This window comes from Falco rusticolus, chromosome 5 (assembly GCF_015220075.1).
Source record: "Falco rusticolus isolate bFalRus1 chromosome 5, bFalRus1.pri, whole genome shotgun sequence".
In the NCBI taxonomy this organism is placed as follows: domain Eukaryota; kingdom Metazoa; phylum Chordata; class Aves; order Falconiformes; family Falconidae; genus Falco; species Falco rusticolus.
Window position 1 is genome coordinate 28,817,740 of NC_051191.1, and position 23,699 is coordinate 28,841,438.

The 23,699-nt window shown below is 40.5% G+C and overlaps 1 protein-coding gene across 3 annotated transcripts in view; it reads left to right on the top strand.

The window, feature by feature from the left end:
* Nucleotides 1-23,699, top strand: part of MKLN1 (muskelin 1) — a 107,391-nt gene that overhangs the window by 32,061 nt on the left and 51,631 nt on the right. For all 3 annotated transcript variants that reach the window (XM_037388383.1, XM_037388384.1, XM_037388386.1), the window contains 4 exons: nt 1,945-2,137; nt 10,317-10,394; nt 11,614-11,679; nt 19,805-19,917. In XM_037388383.1, the coding sequence (XP_037244280.1) occupies nt 1,945-2,137; nt 10,317-10,394; nt 11,614-11,679; nt 19,805-19,917 (450 nt within the window). The remainder of the gene's footprint in view (nt 1-1,944; nt 2,138-10,316; nt 10,395-11,613; nt 11,680-19,804; nt 19,918-23,699) is intronic.

The window sequence follows — 23,699 nt, forward strand, 5'->3', positions numbered from 1 at the left end:
TTACTTAGGTTTTGATAATGAACACTTAGATATTTTTAATTCTGTTACTGTATTTGACAGCCTTAATATCTTAGTCTCATGCCTTTGTTATGTTTTTAACTGTAGGAATTATTTACAGCTTTAGATCAAAGCTATTATTTGGGTTGTCATCTCTTTAAACCTGTATGGTGATGTATAAAAAGGAGGCTTTTATATACTTTTTATACACCTTTTTGCATTAAAAAACAGGTTTTAAATTTAACTTCTGAAGTACTGCTGTAATGTTGCTTAAATACAAACTTTTATGTTGCATCAAGTGGCCAACGTGCATCCAACAGTCATTTCGTGCTTTACAAGACAAGTCGATCAGTCTTGAGAGGCTCAATGGAAATGTACCAAGTCTAAATTTTGTCTAATGTCTGGAGGAGCTGAAAGTGCAGAAGCTGGTTGGTGCTGGTGTGCAGCTATCCTTTTGCTTGCTATCCCTTTGAGCAACAAATAATCTAATGTGGTTTTGGCCTTGACTGCTATAAGTGAACGTTTGCTTAAAGACAGTGTCTTAGGTATCTCGTAGAAAGAAAAAATTGGTTTTTTTGAGTTGTGCTGTAAAACTGTTTTAGCTTTAGTGTTCCTTTGCCACAGTCTTGCATTTTTATCGTTTCATGTCCTTGGCCTTTTTCATGTGGGCTGGGAGCTGATTTTCTAAAAATGCATAGTTCTGGCTATTTGCAGCTGTGAAATACTGATGGATTAAGAACTAAAAATATAGCGCATGGCCGTGTTTCTTTTTAGCTGCTTCAGTTTGAGATTCTTGCTGTAGAGCCATTATTTCGAGAGCACTAATTTTTGTTGAATGTCAGTGTTAGTTCCAGGTTTTCAGAAAGATTCTATTCATTTAAATACTGTAAACTTCACTTTTAGCAGTGGTGTCCATTTAGGAGTAAAATCTTTTGTTTGTAACTTGATCACTCTTATAGATGCTCAAAGTTACATTTGCTTTTTAGCATAGTAGATGTGTGTTTAAAGATGGAAATTGAGATTTATTTTTTTCTTCAGTGCCTTAAAATTTAGGTTTGAGGAATCTATTTAAAATAAGGGGTTCTGCTAATTACCAGCTTAAAAAAAATAATCTGTTACTTACGCATATTGGTAGCAGCTTTGAAAATGCAGTGGATGATTTGGTAGGTTAACAGCACAAGCTGTTATGCGGAGTTTACTACTCCCTCATGTTTCGGTGCCTGGATGTTTGACCCAGCGTGGGTTTCTGTAGCCTTTCTCACCCCTTCCCCCAGCTCAGTGGGAAATGGGCAGCTTTGGCTCATCCGCAGTATGAAAGCAGAGGATCTGCTTCAAGATGTGTGGGAATATTTAGAAGGTAAAACTTTGGTGTGTACGTAAATCCTTGTTGCCGTTGATCAGAAACCCTCACGAACCTGCAGGATTTGGGCTCAGCCCTGCCTTCTGCCTTTCCGTTGCAGGAGTGATGGTCATTGCAAGTATTCCTATTCTCGTGGGTTTTTTTTTCCCTCTTCTGCTTCTGGAAAAGCTGTGACCTACTTACTCTTCTAAATTATTTTGTTATATAAGAGTCATACAATCAAATTATGTAACGCTGATAGCAAAGGCTTTTTCCTGCTCTGTACTTCGTGTAGGCCTCGAACAGCAGGGCCAGGCAGATGCGGGGGGAATAATGGTCACTCGAGAGATCTGGGACACTGTGCACTTTCTTCTTGTATGCTTATTAAGTTGGATGATACAAAGTTGTATAATTTCTATACTGTTGGAAAGTAAATGTCTGCACAGCTTGTAATGTACAGCATTCCTCTGTAAGCTTCTGAGCAATTTATGTGCAGAGTGGGTAAGAGATCCTGCTTCTGCCTTTAGGTAGGTTCACAGGTAATTCCCAGCAGTGCTGGCAAAAAAAAAATATCTACATATCTCATAGGTTTTCTTGTGTTCCAGTAGTACCGTGAACAGGAAGCCATTCGCCTTTGCCTAAAACATTTTCGTCAGCACAACTACACCGAAGCTTTTGAGTCACTGCAGAAGAAAACCAAGATTGGTCTGGAGCACCCTATGTTGACAGACCTTCATGACAAACTGGTGTTGAAGGGAGACTTCGATGCTTGTGAAGAACTGATAGAAAAAGCCGTGAATGGTAAGAGAGTCAGAGGGGTCCGATATATTGATAAAAAGCCCAAACAACATTGGAATGTTTCTGCTTGGATTGTTAATATATTTTGTAGTAGAATTGACTAGTCCATGTGCTATTTCGTATCTAGTGTGGTGTACTGTCAGCTTTTGGACTTGAGTATGTTTATGGTGAAGGCTAAGAATTCAGTCATGAAATCTCGTATAGCTGTTATTTTTGGAGTAGCTTTCCCCCAGAGATGACAACGTGGTGCACTTGAATGAGTAAAGATAAGTTATTCATGTAAGTGGCTGGTAAGCTGAAGGTGGGCTTAATTGTCAGAAAAGCCACTGGAGTGGTGAGTAGGGAAGTGTAAAGGTTGAGTTCTCAGTAGTGATCTGTATCATGGTTTCTGGTTAGTTTACCACCTAGTTGGTGTTTCAGCAGTTTTCAGCTGTATTTGAATGAGAGTGTTGTTTTTGCTTATGGGAAATACAGTCTTTGGAGAATGGTATGGAAGTCACAGTGACTGGAGGCAGAGCCTGTTTTCCCTTGCAGTGCATGTCATTGGCAGCCGGTTTCATTGTAACTGCTATTACTTTTTACTTGGAATTTTCAGCTTAGGAACACTGTGTGTAAATAGCTCTCGCTTTCTAAAATGGGGGAGATTTACTTTCTGTTGATAGAACAGGCTAGAAAAAGAGTTGGGCTGTTGCACTGAAGTATCTCCCAAGACCTGTGCAGTGATTTTTGTGATAAAACAGAAGTGCTCTTGGCTGTGAGTGTAGTGCTTTTTGACTATGTGTAGATGTTCTTTATGGGAGACTTGTACTAGCCTAAGAAGAGAACCTCGTGTCTGATGCTGGTGGAATTGGGGGCTTAGTGGACCCATTTCATGGATGTCTGGCACCAAAGATGTTTTTTCTAATGCTGGCTAATCGGTCATTTTGTAATACCTTTTGGATAGAAGCCAACATCTGCTTGACTCGGTCAGTGTGACTTGTACCACTAAAGTTGAAAGTGGTTCTCAGGATATGATACAAATGATAGCTTTAAAAATCAAGGTTTCCCTTCCATGAAAATCCACCACATTTCTGTGAATAAGCTTTTGAACTAAGCGCAATGTTAGGGAGCTTATTGCAACAGGTCGTCAAAAACTGTGGGAAATGGCTTTCTGTGGGTTTTGCCTCAAGGTTTCTAGACCACATTGACAGAACAGCTGAGCTCTGCCCTGAGCTGAGCTCCCTGGGCAGCTACAAGCGGTGAGACTGAGAACTGTCAGCATTCATCCCCTCCCTCCTGAGTGTTGCTTGTCCTCCTGAGACTATGTAGTGTTGTTGGCTGGGATGGAAGCATGAACAGCTTCCTGCAATGCAGGGGCATTTTTCAACTGGCAGCTTCCTCCTGAATCTTAAGGGTAAGGGAGAGTCGGAGGATGAAAAAGCAGCAAGGAGCTGTGGCTGGCTGTTACTGTCTTTGCAGTTTTTCTCAGACATGAGTGCCTGGGGGAGCTGATGAGCCCACCAATATGAGGTGGGATCTGCCGAGAGCCAGAGGAGTACTGTGTGCTGATGGTGATGATTTCATCGATGCATGGGTCTGCTGCCTTGGCTGTGGCTTCATCTCATCAGTGCCTAGAGGCCGTCCTCTTTCCACTTCATTGCAGGCTGTAGTAGAAACTATTCCTTGAATGGAATTTCAGTAGAAGTCTAGAACGTGCTGAAGAAGTTCTCTCAAAAATGGATTTATTTTTTTCTTGGCACTAATGAAGTGATTGTTTATGGCCTCATTTTTTGAGCTGTTAAGTAGTAAAGAAATTAACATCTAATATTTAACATGCTGCATTTATTCTATCCAGCAGTTTTCCCTTAGGACTTCAGCTGAAGTGGTGTTTCTGTTTCCCCTTCTATGCTGAAATTGGGGTTGCTGTCTGCAGTGCTTAGCTTTTCCAGGTGTGGAAGTACTGGCAAAGGGCTTGCTTGGTGGAAAACTGTAGGTGCTGGATTGTACTGTCTGACAGACGCTTACTTCTTGTCAGCTTCTTGTCAGTGTTCTGGTTTAACCCCAGCCAGCAACTCAGCCTCATATGGCCGCCTGCTCACCACCCCACCACCAACCCCCTTGCCCCACCTCAGTGGGGTCGGGAAGAGAGTCAGAAGGGTGAAAGCAAGAAAACCCATGGGTTCAGATAAAGACAGTTTAATAGGTAAAGCAAAAGCTGGGCATGCAAGCAAAGCAAAACAAGGAATTCAATCATCACTTCCCATCAGCAGGCTGGTGTTCAGCCACCTCCAGGAAAGTAGGGCTCCATCATGTATAATAGATGCTTGGGCAGGCAAATGCTGTCACTCTGAATGTCGTCGTACCCCCCCCCCCCCCCTTCCTTCTTCTTCCCCGTGATTCACATGCTGAGTGTCACGGCATTATGGTCTGGAATATCCTTTGAATCAGTCTGGGTCAGCTATTCTGGCTGTGTCCCCTCCCAGCTCCTAGGGCCCCCCCAGCCTACTCTCTGGTGGGGTGAGGAGCAGAAAAGGCCTTGACTTTGTGTCAGTACTGTTAAGCAATAACAAAAACATCCCTGTTATCAACGCTGCTTCCAGCACACATCCAAAATGGAGCCCCATACCAGCTACTACAAAGAAAATTAACTCTACCCAGCCAAAACCAGCGTGGTCAGATTTGATGTGAAGAATTGTGCTTCCCTGGTTCCTATAATCGTGTCCCTTTTTGGAGGCTGAGGAAACTCAGTTTCACTTAAGCAAACTAGAGAAATATGCTGTAGCTTGTTTCATCAGTCCTCTATTTTTGTTGCAAGTGTAGAAGTAAGTATTTCTAGTAACAAACTGTGGAGAGCTTCAGCAGGAGAGTCTTCAAGTGGCATCATTAAGTTTTGTCACTGCTTCTGAGGGACAGTGTAATATGTCTGATGATGTTTATATTGTTTCCTTTTAATGCAGCACCTGGCTACCTGAAGTTAAATGTCATTGTATGCATCTCCTATTGCTCTGTTGCTCATCCTTAATGATTTTGCTTGTCTTTGAATACATAAACCTTCCTTCCCCCATCCTTCTGCAATTCTTTATGCTGTCTTCAGCTTTTGTACTCATTTACAACACGCTTTGGCAAGAAGTGCTATTTATCCCAAGACATTGAGGCTGTATCTCATATTTGCTTTAAGCTGACACAACTGCAGGTTCTTACTAACTGGGTCAATCCTGCCCTTACTCAGGACAGTGCGTCCCGTGGCCCCTGGCTTACTGGCACTGGTACTCGTGCTGCCACATGGCAAACCAGGTCAGGGAGCGGATCTGCTATGGTGGGGGAGAAGATAGGGCAGATGTCTTCTGATAGGAACAAAACCCCTGAAACTGCGGCTAGAATAGTTTGTCTGGAGTTTGTACAAGGTGACAGTCAGGTCAAGGTGTTGCGTGTAGCTGGTGTTTAAGACTCGATCATTCTTGGTAGGAAGGGAATAGATGTTTTCAGCCTTCAACACATTCTCCTACAGTATTGCTACCATCTGCTCTCTGTGGTCCTCCACAGTTACCTGTCCTTACTCAGTTCTGCATCTCTCTCAAGCTCCTCGTTTGAAAGAGGCTCATTAGCACCCAGCATTTTACCATTTTACTTTCTTGGCGACTTTGTTGTGAAGTCTCCATAGCTTGCAGTTTAGTCTCTAAGGTGTGGGTGTTCTTACGACTGATCTCCTCTGATGTGTCATTTTTCCAAATAAAAGCAGATTAACTTTAGTCCTGTGTATGGTTCCTGTAGCGTAGCTGAAGTGTAGAGTTAATTGAGATATACAGATCCTTAAATTATCCCTGAAATCATTCAAAGAGCGAACTGCTCTGTAACAGCCGATATGAATATGTGAACTTCTGACCTCTTGCTGATCTGAGAGTTCATTGCCTTAAAGGAACAAACAGAAGTGCAGTGAGGTTGACATAGATCCTGCCTGCTCAGTTCTGCCTAAAATGTCTTCTGTAGAGGCTAATATTTGCAGTAGTAGGTATTTAAAAAGTGAAATGCAATGAATCGCTCAGAGGCTATTTCCATAGGATTAGTCATGTAGAAAAAGAGTAGGTGGTCAAGAATTAGTGCTAGCAGAACTAACTCTTGTTCTTTTGCATTGCTAATGATGAACGCTGTCTTCCACCTCACATCACCAGATGATTTCTTTTGAGAGCTCAGTGGCAGGCAGCCACACTTTTCCCGCAGATTCTTTTGACTTGTGCGTTACACTTAGAAAATGGGCAAATGGAAACTCTGGCAGCTGCCTGACTTCCTCTCAAAAATAAAAGGTTCCCTAAATCTCAGCTGGTTCACAGACTTGGTTCAAATGCTTCACATTTGGATTCGTTCCTATAGCTTTCAGACGGCCTATATTATTGAAGAAAATCTGCTTAATATTCCTACAGAGAGTATGTGGAGTGCAGATTACTTGAACTGTTTGCAGCTACTGTAGACATAGAAAGCTGCTTGAAATGGATTGAAGATCTGCTAGTTTTGTATTAGCATTCTGAGGGCCGAGGTGTTTCTTCTGGTAGTTCTCGTGTCAGTATGTGATACGTGTTTATCTGTTGACAAGTCAGCCCCGTACGACAAACAAGAAGCCTGCAGACTCAAATGTCTCCCAAAACTCGGGGATGCACAGGAACAGCTGTATTCTCTTGGGAGCTGTAGACAGACACGTATACTTTAATTTTACCATGAAATATGTTTGGATGCGGTTTTGAGAAAGTATGGATGGCTTGCTGCTGTAGTACTGGGGTATATGCAGAAGAGAGGTTTGCTAGGGATCCAGAGCCTGGGGTAAGTACATGGTAGAGTTTGTGTAGAAGAAGCATATCCTTGCCAGGGATTTGAGCAAACCTTGCTTCATTTCTGTTAAGAAGGAAGTGCAAGAGAATATTACTGCTTAGAGGCTGGAAAAAAGTAATGTGTTTCCTTGTTGCTCCCATGTCTTGAGGAAATTGTTGAATAATGGCTGGATTTTTATCTGGTGTTGTCTTTGTTTTCTACTTCAGCTTTTCTTTAGAAGGATTTTTGTTGTTACAAAACCCCCAATCTGTTCAGGTGTGTGGAGTAGTTTTCTTTGATTCAAGAAAACTCTCTTAAGAACCCCCCAAACCTCAGCACCCAGAAATTATGGGCTAAATGCCACTCTGAAGTATTTTCAGCCACTGGCAGGGAGTTGAATAGATGTTAGCATCCTGTCTAGAGATGTGTGTTGTCTGAAAAGAAACTTAATACAACTTCTACTTGTTCCTGATTGGCTTCAGCAAGTTAAACATTTTTGTCTGCAGTGTTTGTCCAAATCCTTTCTAGGTAACCTGTAATCGGCTGAGAAAATAAAGGCTTCAGTTATCAGGGAGGTAGAATTTACTAAGCTTTAACCACTGTGAATTTCACGTGGTTACATCTAAAATGCGTCACTGCTTGCTATGAAGGGCTTGAAAATAGTACAAAATAAAAGTACTGGGTTTGGCTGTAATTTTAGAGAGTAAACATGAACATTGAAATGAGAGGCTTCCGGAGTGAAGAAAAAGACTTCCTTTAAAAACTTGCATTTAACACTTTTTTTTTTTTCTACAGGAGTCTTAACATATTTTTTTTTTTAAAATACCGATTCATTGGAAACAGCTGACAAACCTGAGCAGGCCTAGATATACTCTTCAGTGCCTCACAGAAGCTTTGGAGAGTTTTTGGTCAGCGGTGCTGTCCTGGCAAGAAACGTAAAGAGTGCGCTAGAATAGGGCTGGCATCAGATACAGAATCCACCTAGAAATCCTCCTTTTTTTCCCTGGTGGTGTCAGACAGGTGGTGATTCAGCTTCCAAAACAAGCTGCTGCTGGTTTGCAGTGCGAGTAGAATGAATGTGGAACTGCTCCCAGCAGAAAGAAACATTTCTGGGAAGCAAGCTGGAGTATTTCCAAACCAATGTCCCATGGAAGACAAGAAGCATTATTAAAAGAGGCTGAAGGCGCAGTAGGGGAGAAGTGTCATATCTTGACAAGTGCAGCCTGTGGGTGTTGAGCATGGGAGAGAGGTTAAATCACCCTTTCAGATCATATGTGGTGTAATTCATCCTTTTGAGCTATTTATGTCCAATTATCTATTGGCTGCCATAGGATAAATACGGTTTTGTGTTTTTATCTTGAAGTCTGAATACTCTAATGATAACCAAAAGACTGGATTTCTGTCTAGCTTTGTGGCTAGAAAAATTTGCCTGAGTCAGTATGGGATTTCTTGCAGCGCGTGCAACTGTTCTGTTGGAGGTTGGCTTTTCTGAATCAGAATTCATGAGATCTCAAGCTTAAAGCCTCTCACGTCTTGCCCTAACTTCATAAATGCTGAAGAAGTGGGAGTTAGGAGCCCTGCTCTTAAAACCAAAATAAACCACTTTTCTACATATGTTGAGCAAACTTTTGGCTTTCCTCAATTACCTAATGCTAGGGGAGAGCTGATGTTTTTGGCTCCAAGGCAGGTAAAAGTAAAATGTGCCCCGCTTTCACAGTGTGTCTAATTTGAAAAACTTGCAGAGTTGAAAGCGGTTTTGTATGTTAAGACCAAATTCAGCACCTTTCGGGAGCTCTGGAGTGCCCTTATTTTGCTATTAGATGGTCTCTAAATAGAGTAGTCATCTTCTCCCAGGAAGTACTTGCTGGCTTGGTTTTTAATTAAAACCTGGGTTTCAGTCACAACAAACTACAGGATGCCAGGAAATGCTTTAAAATATTCTCTGAACATTGTGTCATGCTTAACAAAGATTTTTACCTTTTTGTAAATAAATAGGGATCTGTACAGTAAGGATTATTCTTTTTTTGTTTGTATGCCTACCAAGGGATTTTCTATAAATAAATTGAAGCATTCATAATCTGTTAAATTCATACCTCAAAGCCACGGTTGTTGTGGTAGGAAGAACTAAAAAGTACAAGATGCAATTTAGTAATTTCATTTTTCCTTCCTCTGCTGTTGAATGTAAAACTGATTCCCGAGCAAGTTTGCTGGGTACCATTCTCCCCAAGAACATAGCTGTGGGTATTATGGGATTAAGGGCCCCTGAATGCATCCTACATCTGCGCGGTGTATGTGCGATGTACTGTTTCAATACAAACCCCTGTAAATCTATCGTTAAGAGTCCTCTGTCTGCCTGTGGTAATTATCATGGTACTCGTGGTGTAAACAGCGTGTCTGAACTCCCATTTTTTTTTTTTTTAGGTAATGCATGAATGCAGAACAAATGCTTGTAATGAAGAGCTTGTGTCTTGAGATGGTGGGGTGATGGGAGGGATGTAGCCAAGTGAGCAGTGGTCCAGAGTCTGGCCATAAGTAGTCTAATGGTTTGTTGTGCCTGCAGAAGGTGAAGTAGGTATTTTTTTTTAGAGGAGACATTTGAAGAATAATAGCAACGAGTTCCCCAAAGGCTTGCTAAGCCCTCCCCAGAGTGAAGAGCAGTCCCAGAGAGTGTGGTGTTATGAATCTCCTTCACGTTTGTGATGGACTGATAACATGCAACCAGAATTAGGAACTGACCTTCTGACGGTGAAGAGATGACACGTGGTAGATGTACAGAGCGAGAGAGGAAGGCATAAGGGAAGCTTGGACAGAGAGCTGGAGTTAATGCTTCTTATAGAAACGCTACAGTTGGCATATCTGGCCAGTGACCTCATGTGTCTTCTGTTTCTCTTCTTGCTTAACTCTCTGAAGAGAATGTAAACTATTATTTTGGTTTTCATCCAGTGCTTGGTTGTCCCATATTGTAGCGTTTAAACAATCTGCTTTACTACCCTTTTCTTAGATGAAGCTCCAGAGATGCTGCCTGACCTACTTTTAACTTAACATGTACTAAAATAGTTGAATTTTACTGCATTGGCAACTTTCCTTTTGCTTAAATAAGGGGGAGGGGATTTTATCCTTAATTAAATACACCACACTAGAGATGTAGAGACAATTGGCATGACCTGGCAGGCAAAATGGGTAAGTCTTGATTGATCTAGTAACAAGTATTCTTTTTATTTTAGTGCTTACACATTTAGTTCATTAACAAGTTTAACAAACTGACATATATAGAGAATTTACTTAAAATGAAGGCTTTGGAGTAGCATATGGGATTGAGTTAAGCTGAAGTTACCTGCGTTAAAAGTGATTATGCTATAATGGAAGTCTAAACATTTCATACAACAAAATTTTTGTTTTGCAGATGGCTTGTTCAATCAGTATATCAGTCAACAAGAATACAAACCTCGCTGGGGGCAGATCATCCCCAAAAGCACTAAAGGTAAGGATGTTTCTTAAGATAGAGCTGGCAGTACATGAGTTACATCTTTTGAGGATATTGAGCAAGAAAATGATGCAAGAAAGCCTCCACTAGGACAGTTGTTCTAGGGACTGGTTTCGTCTATGGAAAAATTTGCATTGGTCTGCAAAGTCAGCAAAGTGCAGCCTTGTTTTTGGTTGAGTAAGGAAAGCTATAGGAACTCTAGTTTTAACTTCGAGGATAGCTAATCAGTTCAGAAATGTATCTCAAGATACAGGTTAAGTGTGAGGGCAGTTGCTGTATGGCTGGATTTAATGCATAGAATAAACTTAAACGTACAGCAAAGAGTGGCAAACAAATACATTATCTTAACAGGGAGTATATTAAATTCAAGGAGTATCTTTTGAAGTCTTTGTCTGTTTCACAGTAAATCTAAATTGCAGAACCTTTTTCCATTGCTTCCTGCCTTGAGAGGAGACTTGTAGTGGCAGCATTGACTACAAAGATCACTGTCTTACAGCAAATGTAGGATTCGAGGTGACAGTCACCAAACATGGAGCACTGTACCCAAACCTCTTGGGAAGGATTATCTAGGAATACAAGCACATTTCTCTTCCAGCAGAATAAGGGTTATCTTTCTAATGTTGCTTCCCATAAATGAAACCTGTCCTGAATGCTTAAGATACCTAAAACGGTTGGAAAGCTGCTTTAATTGGACAGTTGGAATTCCCTTATATGTGAGAATAAGTAATTGGTGCAAGGCTAGCTATGCTGTATCTATGCCGTTACCTCTTTGCTTCCATCCCACGGGTACATGCTCTGTCTTTAGAGTATCTGTTCTCGCTGCTTAGCCTTCAGGCAGCTCTCAGGTGGCGGGAGATGGAAAGGGGGCAAAAGGTTTTATGTGTCCTCACTGCTGGAGACCTGCAAAGGTAGCTCAGACCTCATTTGTGTGGACTGGAGTGCTTCAGGAACTCTCAAGCTCCTTTCTAAGACTGTCAGAATTGCAGTAGAGTACTGTGTTCACCTTAGCTATCTGTATATCTGTCACCAGACAATTCAGTATAAAACTCTACAGTTTTGTAATGCACAGAAGAATACTACCTGGAAAACATTGTGCTAATGCTTGAAGAATGGTAAGTTACTAAGTTGCTCTGCTTCCATATAATATTTAGGCCATACATGAGGTTGTATTTTTGGTTTAAAAATGTTAAAAATTCTCCCTTCCCTCTTTTTAAAGGTGATGGGGAAGACAGCCGACCAGGGATGAGAGGTGGCCATCAGATGGTTATAGATGTTCAGACAGGTGAGTAGTTAAGAAATTTAACAACTGAATTATTTTATCAGATACTTCTCAGATAAATATGCAGATGTATTTGTCTTCAGAGACTGCCTTAACTTTAGGAAAAAGGAGGGGAAAAATTGCACTTTCTAATAGTTGGATTAAATACTCTGCTTTTTTTCTGGAACTATACTCCAACTGCCTGTCCCACCCCCCTTCTTCCCTATTAGTTCTGTGTTACGCCTTAGTCATCATGTTGTCCTAACTAAGAAACTGAGAACCATTGTTTTTAATTTTCTTCCCCTCCTACCCCATCTGAGCAGGAGTTTAAACAAAAGAAGAAAAATTAGGGATGATAATTTCTCTTATCTGCTACATACTATGCTCTTTGGAATAGTGCCCAAGCAATAGATCTGATGTGTTGAAACATTCCTTATATTTTTGGTTGGAGTGGCTTCTAATTTCCACAGTGTGCAAGAAACTGCTGTTAAATATAACTTGTTAGACATTTCTTACAAAAATATTTCCTATAGCAGTTTAAAGAATGGTTCAGCCTCTGTTGCAGAGCCCACAGCAAAAAGAAAGTAGGGGAGATACAGTTCTGGTGATTGTTCTCCGTAGTTTTCTATATCCTTGTCTTGTTTTTATTTAATTGGATTTCTGTGGTATGTCACTCCTTCCTGAAGTAAGAAATGCATCTGCCTGCATCTTGGCTAAGTGAGTGAGTTGTATGAGTAAAAGGATTGTTGTCAGGAAAGAAGATCGGCATGCAAGTAGCAGAGAGGAATACAGGGTGGCAGTGAGAGGGTTGGCAAAAAATTACCATGGCCGTATCTGTTGTGGTCATACGGATGGGGACTGAAGCATGTGACAGGACAGTACCTTCAAGAGTAATTTGCTAAGTCATAGTGAACAAGCAAAAATGCAGCAGTAGCTGCAGTCTTTGGCTTTTACTCAGAGTGTAGTTACTGCTCTAGAGGAAGCACTCGAGTTATTTTGTATACGAAAGCAAACTTTTTTGTTGTTGTTGAAGAGGTTTGAGATTCATTAGAATAAAAAGCCGCTGGAGGATTGCCGGTGTTTGGCTACAAAGGGAGCTGTGGACGCTCTCTAGTGGCCTCAGTGAATAAGTAGACCATGACAGCTTCACAAGCGCGTGGAAGAAACATGAGGCTTGTCAACTTGGAAATGATGGGCCTTCAGACCTCCTGAAAATAATACAGTCATGGTAATGTGAGTCTTCAGTTACGGTTGGCTTTCTTAAATCCTAGTAAGCACGTTATCTCTGCTTTAACTTAAGTTTTCACACTGCTTTAACAAGGCAGTAAAAAGCATCAATATCTTTTTTTTTTTTTTTTTTTTTTTTTTTTTTTGACTTGCACAAAACTGGCTGGAGAACATCTACAGAGGTAGAGTCCCAGCATGGGACAACTGGATCTGGCTCTGTTTTGCTAGTTCTTTCCTGCTTCAGCCCTATCCAGTGCTGGTGGCATACCTTCTAAAAGTTTCTCTGGGGGGTCTTCGAGAAGTTGTTCTTATTTTTGTTTCCAGGCCCACTGAGGCTTGTAAAAGCCTAAATGTTTTTGAGATTATCAGTTTTTTTCGTTTAATTTGGTCTATGACAGGCCAGGGGAAGTTTTTGGTGCTGCTTCAAACCAGCTGTTGCTGATTGCTTGAGTTTTCCTTTTTAATATAGGTAGTGTTTAATGAAACTGTGGGATGTTAGCCAGTTAATGTCAGGATGTGTTTTACAGACTGCAGCTGTAAAGCTCCTGCTAACCTTGGGCAAATCTAGTGTTAATAGAAAATGGAGCTGTGGTATACTTCTTCCTTCAAAGACATCCTCCTTTCCTTACCTGTGCACTTATTTGTTTGTGTTCTTTTTTTTCCCAGAAGTCTTTTGTCAACTGAAGAATAAGCTCACTTTGCACTCCTGTTAGAGGGGTGAGGTTCCTCTCAAAAATGAGTATCTTCAGCATTAATCTTTTAGAAATTAAGTGAAATACCAAAATCATGCATATAAGGAGGTTCTGAAGTTTATCACATAGAATAGGTGTTGGAAACCAATTTTAATCTCTTATGTCCAGACCCACTGTAGCTATAACTAAACTAGAAATCATTCAGCTTTTTTTAACCTCAAGGAGATATTAACAAGTTACTACTGACTACACAAATACAAGTTTATTTTTAATAAGTTTTGTAATAGTAATGAGCCTACTGGATGCACATGTGTTAGAACAGAAGATATGTGTTGGTGAGCAGTTGAGTTAAATATCAAGTTTAGTGATAGTGCACTGAGTCACTGAGACTCTGTTTGTGCTCCCAAGTTTCATGTAGAATATAGTTTAACTTGATCAAAACTGCTTTTTAGCATGTTTTATCTTCCAGTTAGGGTAGGCTGAAAGTAACTGCAAAAGCAAAGCTGGCATCTCTGCTGACAGCCAGTAGCTTGTGTTGTAGCTTGTTTCCATTTGATGTTCATGCTCTTAATACCTGCTATAGCAGTGTTATTTTAAGTGTCGTGTTTTTTGTGCTTTGAAAAACTCTTAAGCAGTTTGAAATGAAAATGTAGGCATTTTAGGGTACAGAACTGAGAATGCAGCTGGTATCTTCCTATTAAAAAAATTTGCTAGTTACTGATTCTCATAATGTCTTCCATGCTTTTAGTCACATTAACACTCAGACTGGAATGACTGGCAGAATTAGGAAATTGTTTTTGTTTTGCCTATGTAGAAACATTTAAGAGGTATTGAGGTATTCCCAGTTATAGTTGGAAACCACTATTACATACCGTAAAGCTTTTGACTGTAAATGGAAGACTTAACATTATTTCTGCTTTTTCTTCCAAGGCGCATGTCTTCTGTAGCTCTCCATATGGGAGGTTGGAGGGTTTTATGCTCTTTTCTGCAAGGAAGGGAAAGTATTTGGGTAGTCACACCCAGATGCATAGATTAAAAGTATCTCCAAAACACCAAAAGTGAAAACAACTCCAAAACTACACGAGAACATACTGTGTTAAGTGTGCTAAATGTCAGTCGTGAAATGCTCTGCTGCTATTTCTGTAGGCCCTGGTGAAATATTCAAGCAGTAAAACACAAGCTTGTACTGTGTTCCCAGATGAGTGAAGCCCTAATTCAGTTTTGGATGAGGGTGTAGGCATCTAGCACTCTGCTACCTTGATTAACATTACTTTGATTATGCCCTCTTAGGTCTTTTTATAATTCAGATATGGCATTTTGAAATAGCAATGCTTATCCTGGAAGGAGGTGGGAATGGGTAAGTGGATTGCCAAGTTCAAGTTTTAAGGAATAACATTAGTACTTTAGAGAAATATGTGTACTCTGTTTTTGAGATTTGGTTTATAATTCCATAGTTAAGGTGGAATTAATCTCATCCGCTCTTACAGGGTGGGCACAGTTTAATGTGAACAACAGTGTAGTCCATAAAGCCATATATTTTTTTGTCAACAGTTCTAGGCTATACAGAAATTATTCTATTAAACAAAAGAATCTTTAGTGATATATTCTGTTTCTTTAAATGTTCGTCTTCTATTTCATTTAGATAAAGCCTTCTGAAGATTTCTGATGAGTCTGTTTTAGAAATAATATCTAAGGAACAAGAATGATTTTTTTGTCTGCATTTCTCTTTGGCAAGTGGAACATTTTTTGAAGGAAAATATTAGTGAAATGGTCTTTATTGGTGCATTACCTCTGCGTTACTCACTGAAATGAAACTACTCTGTAATTTTGGTCATATGTTATTTTGGTTTTCCTTTTGTAGAAAGGAATTATGCTTCCTTGATTCTATTAGAAAAGTGAGAGCAAATCTGTAGGTTGGGAACAGTGGGAGATTCAGAGCAGCGGGCACAGTGTGCCCATACTATATGTGGGCAACACAGTGGAACTGATGAGGCTGGTTCAAAAGCAGCATGGAAAGATGAAAAAGATGAAGTGAGAGCAGCAGACCTGAAGAAGGCTGCTGTTTTGCCTGAGGAAAACACTGCTATCCATAAGAGGTTTAAAGACAGGACTTGTGTACAAGATGGAGAGATCTCTGAAACAAAACACAGATGGCTTCTAAGCTCTAAAACACAAACAGCTGCTGAATCCTGGAGGTTACTCAACTTTATGGTGCTGTCGCATTTGAGAGGAAGACTGTATGCCTACCCAGACCAGCCATAGTCTGGAAAAATTTGCATCCAGCCACCATCTACACTGAACTGTGATGCAGAAACTGAGTGGTGTGGTAATTAAAGAAAACTTAAGGTCTGGGTTTATAATTGTGCTCTTAAGTGCTCCATACAGAGTAGGCAATGCTGCTTGCAGATAACTAAATCTCTGGTTACTACATAGAGAAGTGTCATCCTTCGTAGAAGGCTTTTGAGATATTGTACACCTGGGTATTTTTACTTCTGAGAGAAGTCTGTCTTAGTTCTAGGCACGCTGATTCTCAAATACACCCTTGTCGAGTTTGGGCTGGTAGCAAATTGGGAGGGCAGCAGCTGATGAACTAGAGAATAGGGCTGTGAGTCAAAGGGACCCTGTTGGGCTCCAAGGAGAGCCTTGTGAGGTTCAGCCAAAGCAGATTCAGAGTCCTGAACTTGGGATTGTAACAGCTGTGTGCAATAGTATAGGCTGGGAACTGACTGCATGGAAAGATTTGCAAGGTGGTAGACAGCTGAATGTGCGTCAGCAATGTGCCCTTGTGGCGATGAAGGCCAGCCTCCTGCTAGTCTGTATCAGCAGTACAGTCAACAGGCTAAGGGGAAGGATGGTGTTCCTCTGTTTGGTGCTTGAGGCTGCATATGGAGTACTGTGCCCAGCTTGGGCTGTCCAGTACAGTAAGTGTTGTGACAATCTGAAAGTAAGCCCAGTGAAGGCCACCAAGGTGGTCAGGGGATGGAGTACGTGATGTATGAGGAGGTGCTTAGGGGGCAGACTTCTTTTGGGGGATGCAGAGGGATAGGATAAAGGGCAGTGGACACATTGCAGCAAGGGAAAAATTCCAATTAGATATTGAGGAGGGAGGAATTGTAATAAAGATGATCAGTCATTGGAGCAGGTGTCCAGATAATCTGAAATAAACATCTGTGGAGATAGTCAAAGTGTGACTGAATACTTCCGCCACAGACAAGTTGCACAGGCAAGTTAGCCACACTGAGTGGTTTGGGACATGACTGATGGACCAGACAGCTTGCAGAGCTCTTTTGGTCCATAGTTCTTCTATATTCTGTGGAGCGCTGTTCTAGCAGGAACATGGAAATACCATTTGACTGAAGTGTTTAGTTAAATTTGTCACCAGGATTGGAATGTATTCATTGTGCCTATTTGTTAGAAGGTGAAAACAGGGATGCTTATGCATACCAAGCATCTTTTATTAGCCTGGCTTTAGCAGTTTGCCATGTAGCATCCTGATTGGATGGAAAGACCTGCTACCAGGATCCCACTGAGGATTTCAGTATACGGAGAAGATGGAGTTAACGGAAGTTAGAAAAGCTGACTTGGAGAACATATGTGAACCTAGACTGAAACTACTCTGCAATTTTTGGTATTCGGTATAGATTGGAGAAGTCTGCTTTGCATACTCTTCTGAAAAATAGAACTTAAAGGAAAGGTTGACAGGAAATATGTTAATTTTTGGGAATGTATGTTCTCTAATCATTTGAGGAGTGCTCTGGCACCTTCTAGTCTTCCAAAGAGTAAGGGAAGAAAAGAATTCAGATATTATAGAAACATTTTTGACTGAGCAAGCAGTTTAGAAATATTCACAGAACATATTTAATTCTGAGTGTTGAATTTGCATTCAAAAATAAATGTAGAGGAAATAAGGTTAAGATGCTGGAGGAGGAATGTATCTTCCTAAATGTAGCTGGTAAAAGCTTTAGATAAATGTAACTGCTTTCATGGTTTTTTTGTTGCCTTGCAGGTAGGTTTGAAAATTCTTCTGCTCTGTCCCTAAAGCAGAGTAGAGGTTTGCTTTAATAAAGCAGCATCAATATTGCTGTGTTACATATTGCTCTGATACAAAGGAAGAATCTTTCCCTCTGCCAAAGCAAGATGCTTGCATCTTGAGTTCCCTAGTGCTACTGAAGTAGAAATAGTTACATTGATGTGAGACTGCTGTGCTCCCCTCAAGCTTCCCCACTCCCAACTGGAAGATTGTGGTTTCTTCCCTGTGTCTGCCCTCTTCTTTGAGCACTTGCTGATACATTGTTTAGGTGGGAGTGCTGGGCATATATCCTGGCTCTGTCCTGGTTGGATCTCTGCATGGGGGGTGAAAAATAACCCCACAACCTCCTCACAAAATCTGAATTGACAAATAAAGCAGAAAGTGTGATACTGGTTGGGGAAATTGGGGAGCAAAGTTTGACTTTAAAAACCAAAACCAAACACACCACACGCTCACATACACATACCACACACACACACCTCCCAGTCAAACCAAACCAAAAACCACCAAACAATTTTTCCATATACCATTGGAGCAAATTGCAGACTTTAGAAGAACTGTGAGAAATTATTTTCTTGACATTACCAGCAACAGATGCATTTATGCATTAGGAAATGTTCGTTTAAAAGTACAGTCATCCCATAACAATACCTATATAGTTCCGTAATAAGTCATAAGACAAAAAAATATGATAGTCATTCTGAGCCTAGACAGTGATGGAGCCTTTCTTTCATCTGAGCTACAGTTTTACATCAAGATGAAAAATAAGTTTGGCACACTATGCATGTACATTTGTGTTATCACTGTTGCTCTCGGGATGCTCATACTTCGCAGTAGCTGTATGACTCTACTCCTCTTTCAGTGCTTACATGCCATTTAATTCTGTCAGCTTGATTTAGGTAACTTTCAGAATCTGAGTTTTCATCGGATTCATTCAGGTTTGCTATTAAATTTCATCTGAGACAACAAAGCCCTTACAGGCAGGCATGACGTTTTGGCAAGGCCCCAATAGGATACTTAGCTGGTGCCAAGTCTTTTATTTTTCTCGGCTATCAATGAAGCTGTTGTGGTAATGTGGGTTTTGTGAGCTGTGAGAATTTATGCACACAAAGGGACCTGCTCTTTGCAGGGAACACTGGGAGCCCTGAGTCCAGGAGGAAGGGTAATTAAAGTTAATGAACCAGGGTAACCTTTCCATGGTGATGACCACTACCCTGATGGTAGGTAAGGGTCAGGGACTATTCCCATTTTATAGTCATGCTTCTAACTCTGCTCTTTAATTGGTGTTGGATTAAAAATTGGCCATTATCTCCATAATAGAACTGGTTTGTGGATTTTAAAGGAGTTTTTCAAAGCTCTGTGAGTCTTTAGTGGTGTGTTCTTCTTGGTCTTGGCTTTGTGTTTTGTGTTAATGCAGTCTAAAAATGAAGTATTTTTAGCATTTGAGACCAGATAGCGATGTTTCTATAATGGGAGCAGCCTAGTTATCTCTCCATGTCACAACAGAGACTTCTTCCTTAAATGCTTCCCCATGTTCAGAGGCTTCATATAGTTTTATCAGTGAGTCTGAGAAGCCTTCAAACTTGCTGTTTGCAGAGCAGTTGGGGGGTTTAGGTGACAGACTCTGAAGATAGGCCTGAAACAATGATTTAAATCTGTAACTCTCTTACTTGCTTTTGTGGCATCAGGTAAGTTACTTTATGCAAAGTATTTCACTGGAAGAGGATTTCATGGGTGAAGTAAACTTTTCTAAGGGATGGACTAAACAGAAAAGCTTTGCTGTGGCTGTCTCAGAAGTCTTCCTAATATATAGATTTTGCACCTAACAGGCTACAAGCTGAGATGTTATTGATAGATTGAAATGCATAGCATCCAAAATGTTAAATATTGTTCATTTGTCTGTCTTGAACTTTAATCAGAAGGCGGTGGGTTTGATTGCCTCTTATGTAATGTAGAAATAGCAAATGACTTCTTGAGAGTTGTCTATCAATCCTAAAAACTTTGATTACTAAATCAAACCACATTTCTTTGTCTCAGTGACTAGGTTCCATTCAGAGAGGAGCAGTGTTTTAAGTAAGACTCAGTTTCAGTTTCTGTTCTGATAGTCTGTCTATTTCAGACGTGTTTTATAGGTATTAGCCTGTTTAAAGACATTCTCTTTTTAAAACAAAATTGACATGCTCTTCCTTTTTTTTAATAGAAACTGTTTATTTGTTTGGTGGCTGGGATGGAACTCAGGATCTGGCTGACTTCTGGGCATACAGTGTGAAGGAAAACCAGTGGACCTGTATATCCAGGGATACAGAGAAAGAGGTAAGTTCCGCAAATGTACGTATTGTTAATAAATAAATGAACCGATGCGCAGAAAAATGCCGTGCTTCTGAAGTGCTTGTATTGATGTGTAGCATGCAGTGAGAGCCACAAAATTCAGACCTTCAAGTTCTGAGGACTTCTGAAATGCTTACATTGGGAAAATGTGAGATGGATGTCAATTTTAAGTGTTAAGATTGCTGGAGGGGAAAGGTTCATTTCTCAAGAGCAGTCCAATTGGCCAGAAATCAGTTCAGCGAGTAGGACATGAGTTAAATAATTTGGTAGGACTGAACAACCAGACTTGCTAATAAATGTTTCAGACCTGATGGTGGTAGTGAGCCTCAGAACAAATTGTTTGGGTTTTTTTAGCTTCTATCAAAATGTGTAGAAATGGACGGCTAACAGACAGAAATGTAGAGGACAGGGTAACTGCCAGAGGCCACACAATCCCGAGAGCTTTTGTGGTGTTCGTTTGAGCCACTTTCCTTGGCCTGTTTTGCTCAGTATTTGATGTATGAAACCTCTGAAATGGATGTTGCTTGGCTTATAAGAGGTAACAAAAAAACCCGCATCTGAGACCTTTGGCTTGTGTAATTCACTTCACTGTATGCTGTGAAGCATTGAAGTTTCATGTAGTTACTGTGTTTTGAGTTTGTTACTTGTTTGTCAGAGCATAACTTCAGGAAATGCATGCAATCCCTGCTTGAAGGTATCAAAAGTTTGAGATTCCAGTACTTTTTGACAAATTCAGGGGTTGATTTGCTTAACTATTTGAGAGAAGTATAAAAACATCTTCTTTCCCATTTGTATTTTTCCAGTTTCTTGTTACAGCTTATTTTGTGAGCTTCTGTACCTGATGAAATAACACTTTAATATTAGCCATTTTTTCCTGGCAAAGGTGTTTAGAGGTTGTAATCAAATAGGACAAACAGCCTGAGCTGAAAAAAAATCTCACAGTAAGGCACTTCCTGTAGCCTTCAGATCTCAGTGCCTGTCATGCACTTAACGTTTCAAACATCCTTTATAAAATGGGCTATAATGAAACCAAATGTGATATTTTGGTTTCTATCATAATAGAGCTGTATAAAGATATAAATATATTTATAACTATAAAAATATAAACTTCATATCCTTGTAAGTTGGGATTTTTCACTCTTAGCCCTTTCATCACTGCACATGGCTACTTGTATGTTTACTGATAACGCTGCTGAAGCTGGATTTTAGTCTTCCAGGGCGCAGTCCTGTAGGCTGTGCTTCTGTTTGCATTGAACCAGGGGGTTTACTATTTTTCTCACTGTTTACCCAACAAGTAACCTCCTTAAGATAAGGAGGGGTGTGTGTGATGTAATACCAAGGGGAAATTGGGACTCTTATTGACTAATGGTAAAGATAAACAGCTGGACTTCCTTTCCTTTGTCTCTCTTTATAAAGAGCTTGGGAAAGTGAAGAACAGACATAGAAAAGAAGGCATGACAATTTTAAATCTCTACTGTTACTTTCCTTCTTGCTTTGTGGCTGCTTAGCATATACATTTGGCTAGCTCACGTTGCAGTGAAATGGGGCCTTCTTGGCAAAAAACGGGTTACTGTGCTTTCTTCCTGCACAAACCAGTGTGGGTAGTTCTGGTATTTAAAGGATTAATTTCCTTTTTTTCTGGGATCCTGCCGCATCCAGTTGAGCTTCTGTAAAAGCTTGGGAGGCCTGGCTGGGATGCAAGGCATCAGCAATGCCAGGAGCAGTGTATGTTTTCAAGTTCCTCTTGTCTGACTATAGCAGAGTAATGCCGGGATGGGAGAAAGAAGGGCTGTGCAAAGGAGAGCTGTGGAGGAGACACAGTAGAAGAGTCATGGGTTGATATAAAAAGTGGCAATAAAAGAATTTGGGAGGAAGAACAGTTACAGGGTGCAGTGGAAGGTCAGGAAATGGAAACGGAAGATGGGAATTGGGCTTAGAGGAAGCAAGATAGGGGAATTAAAAGGAAAAAAAAATGAGTTGAATGGGGAATTTTGAAGAAGAGATGTACTTAGAGACAAGTGTGAAGAAATGTGTGTGGCTTTAGAAACGGACTTCTAGAAGGACTCTCTGCGTGGATGTAGTCTGCAGTGGAGTTCAGAAGGCGGCCTGCTGAGGCATAGTCCAGTGCTTTGGTGACTTACTGAGGTACAGTGAACTGGCAGCAGCTGTACTTGCAAACCACCAGTGTGTTGTTTTGGGTTTGGTTTTGTTTTGTTTTGGATTTGTTTTTTTTCCCTAAAGAGATCTGGATAAAACCTGATTTAGAAATGAAAAGGTCAATATCAAATTTTGAGAAGCAAATTCAAAAACAAAGACTCCAGATGTTTCTCTAATAGGGACATTGACTGTTCACAAACAATTTGCTGAAAGGAAATGTCTGTTGAAATGGAATTTTTAAAAATATTCAGAGTAGGTTTCAGTAGACCTTAGTCGTATTTTTGTGTTGTACTGTGCTGCTGGTTCTGCTTCTAACTCTTTTGTTCTGATTAATCGGTAACAATGGTTAAATTAGCCGCTCAATAATTCAGCTTGGACACAAGTGGAATATAGTAAAAGTTGCATGTTATCCAGTGCTATCATAGAAGTTATGCACAGTGACATTTTTGGGATAAAGGTACTGGTAGCTTTCGTTGCAGTGTGTTCTGAAAAGGCTGTGTGACCTTTTTGGTAAACTCTGTTGCTGCTGTTTTTCAAAATTTGTCACTGAGCTGGAGATAATGTGTCTCTGTTACTTAAAGTTGCATTTGTGGTTTTTAACAATTAGACTACCAATTTTCTGTAGTCCTTTTTACGTCAGGAAAAAATGCTTGTAGCTCTGCTGGAGTAGCTGATCACTTACAGTCTCAAAAAGAGAGTCTGGATGACCTGCTTGCAGCGTTGGGCTGAACCTCCAGTGTGTACCATAACTGCTGACAAACAAAGCCACCTGAGAACTTCCCCGCCACCCTTTAGTGTATGGATCCATCAGGGCTCCTGCAGTTCTTGTCAAATCACCCTTCTCCAAGACTGCATCCTTCCAAGGGGATGCACTGTGGAGCAGCTCATGACCTCTGAACTGTACCCACAAGTTCCATCTCTTCTGTGGAGCACTGGAGTATGCAACAACTCTATGGATCAGTTGGCATGAAGTATTGCTAAAACATGTTTAGTCTAAGAGCCTTTAAGGGTTTTTACCCTGAACCAAGTGGAATGTTCTGACAAATGCAGTTGTCTCCAGGGTTTATTAGTGGTTGTAGATCAGTAGACCTTTCTAGCATTTGGGAATAAATAGTTTTGAAAAAACCAAGCCTTGTTGTTCCTTGGGCATTTTGATTCTAGGCCAGTGTCAATTAATAGAGAAACCTAATGTGTGTGTTTTGATGTCTAATAGTTCTAGTTTCCAAGCAGCAGCTTTCTCTTTTGAAGGCTAATTTAGTGAAATTCAATACAAGAGGACACTAAGTGAGCCATTGGAAAGAGTTTGCTTGGTGTAAATTTGTAGTTATGTGGATTTTTAAATAGGATCAAAATGCTGGGAATGTTGATGCCTCTGGGGTTTTGATAAATGAGAATGAAGAAGCGTGATAGTTGGTGTGTTTTGTATGTTACTAGTATTCCTATACTTTGTTTCAGTATTCCCTAGAGACACCAGAAGAGATACAGGATCTCCCTTCAAACTGTGTTACTGCACAAATCGGTAGCTTCTGTGGTGCATATTTGTAAATATGGTATGTTGACTTATCCTAATTCTGACTTTTTAAGAGGAAAACCCTGCTCACAAATCAGCT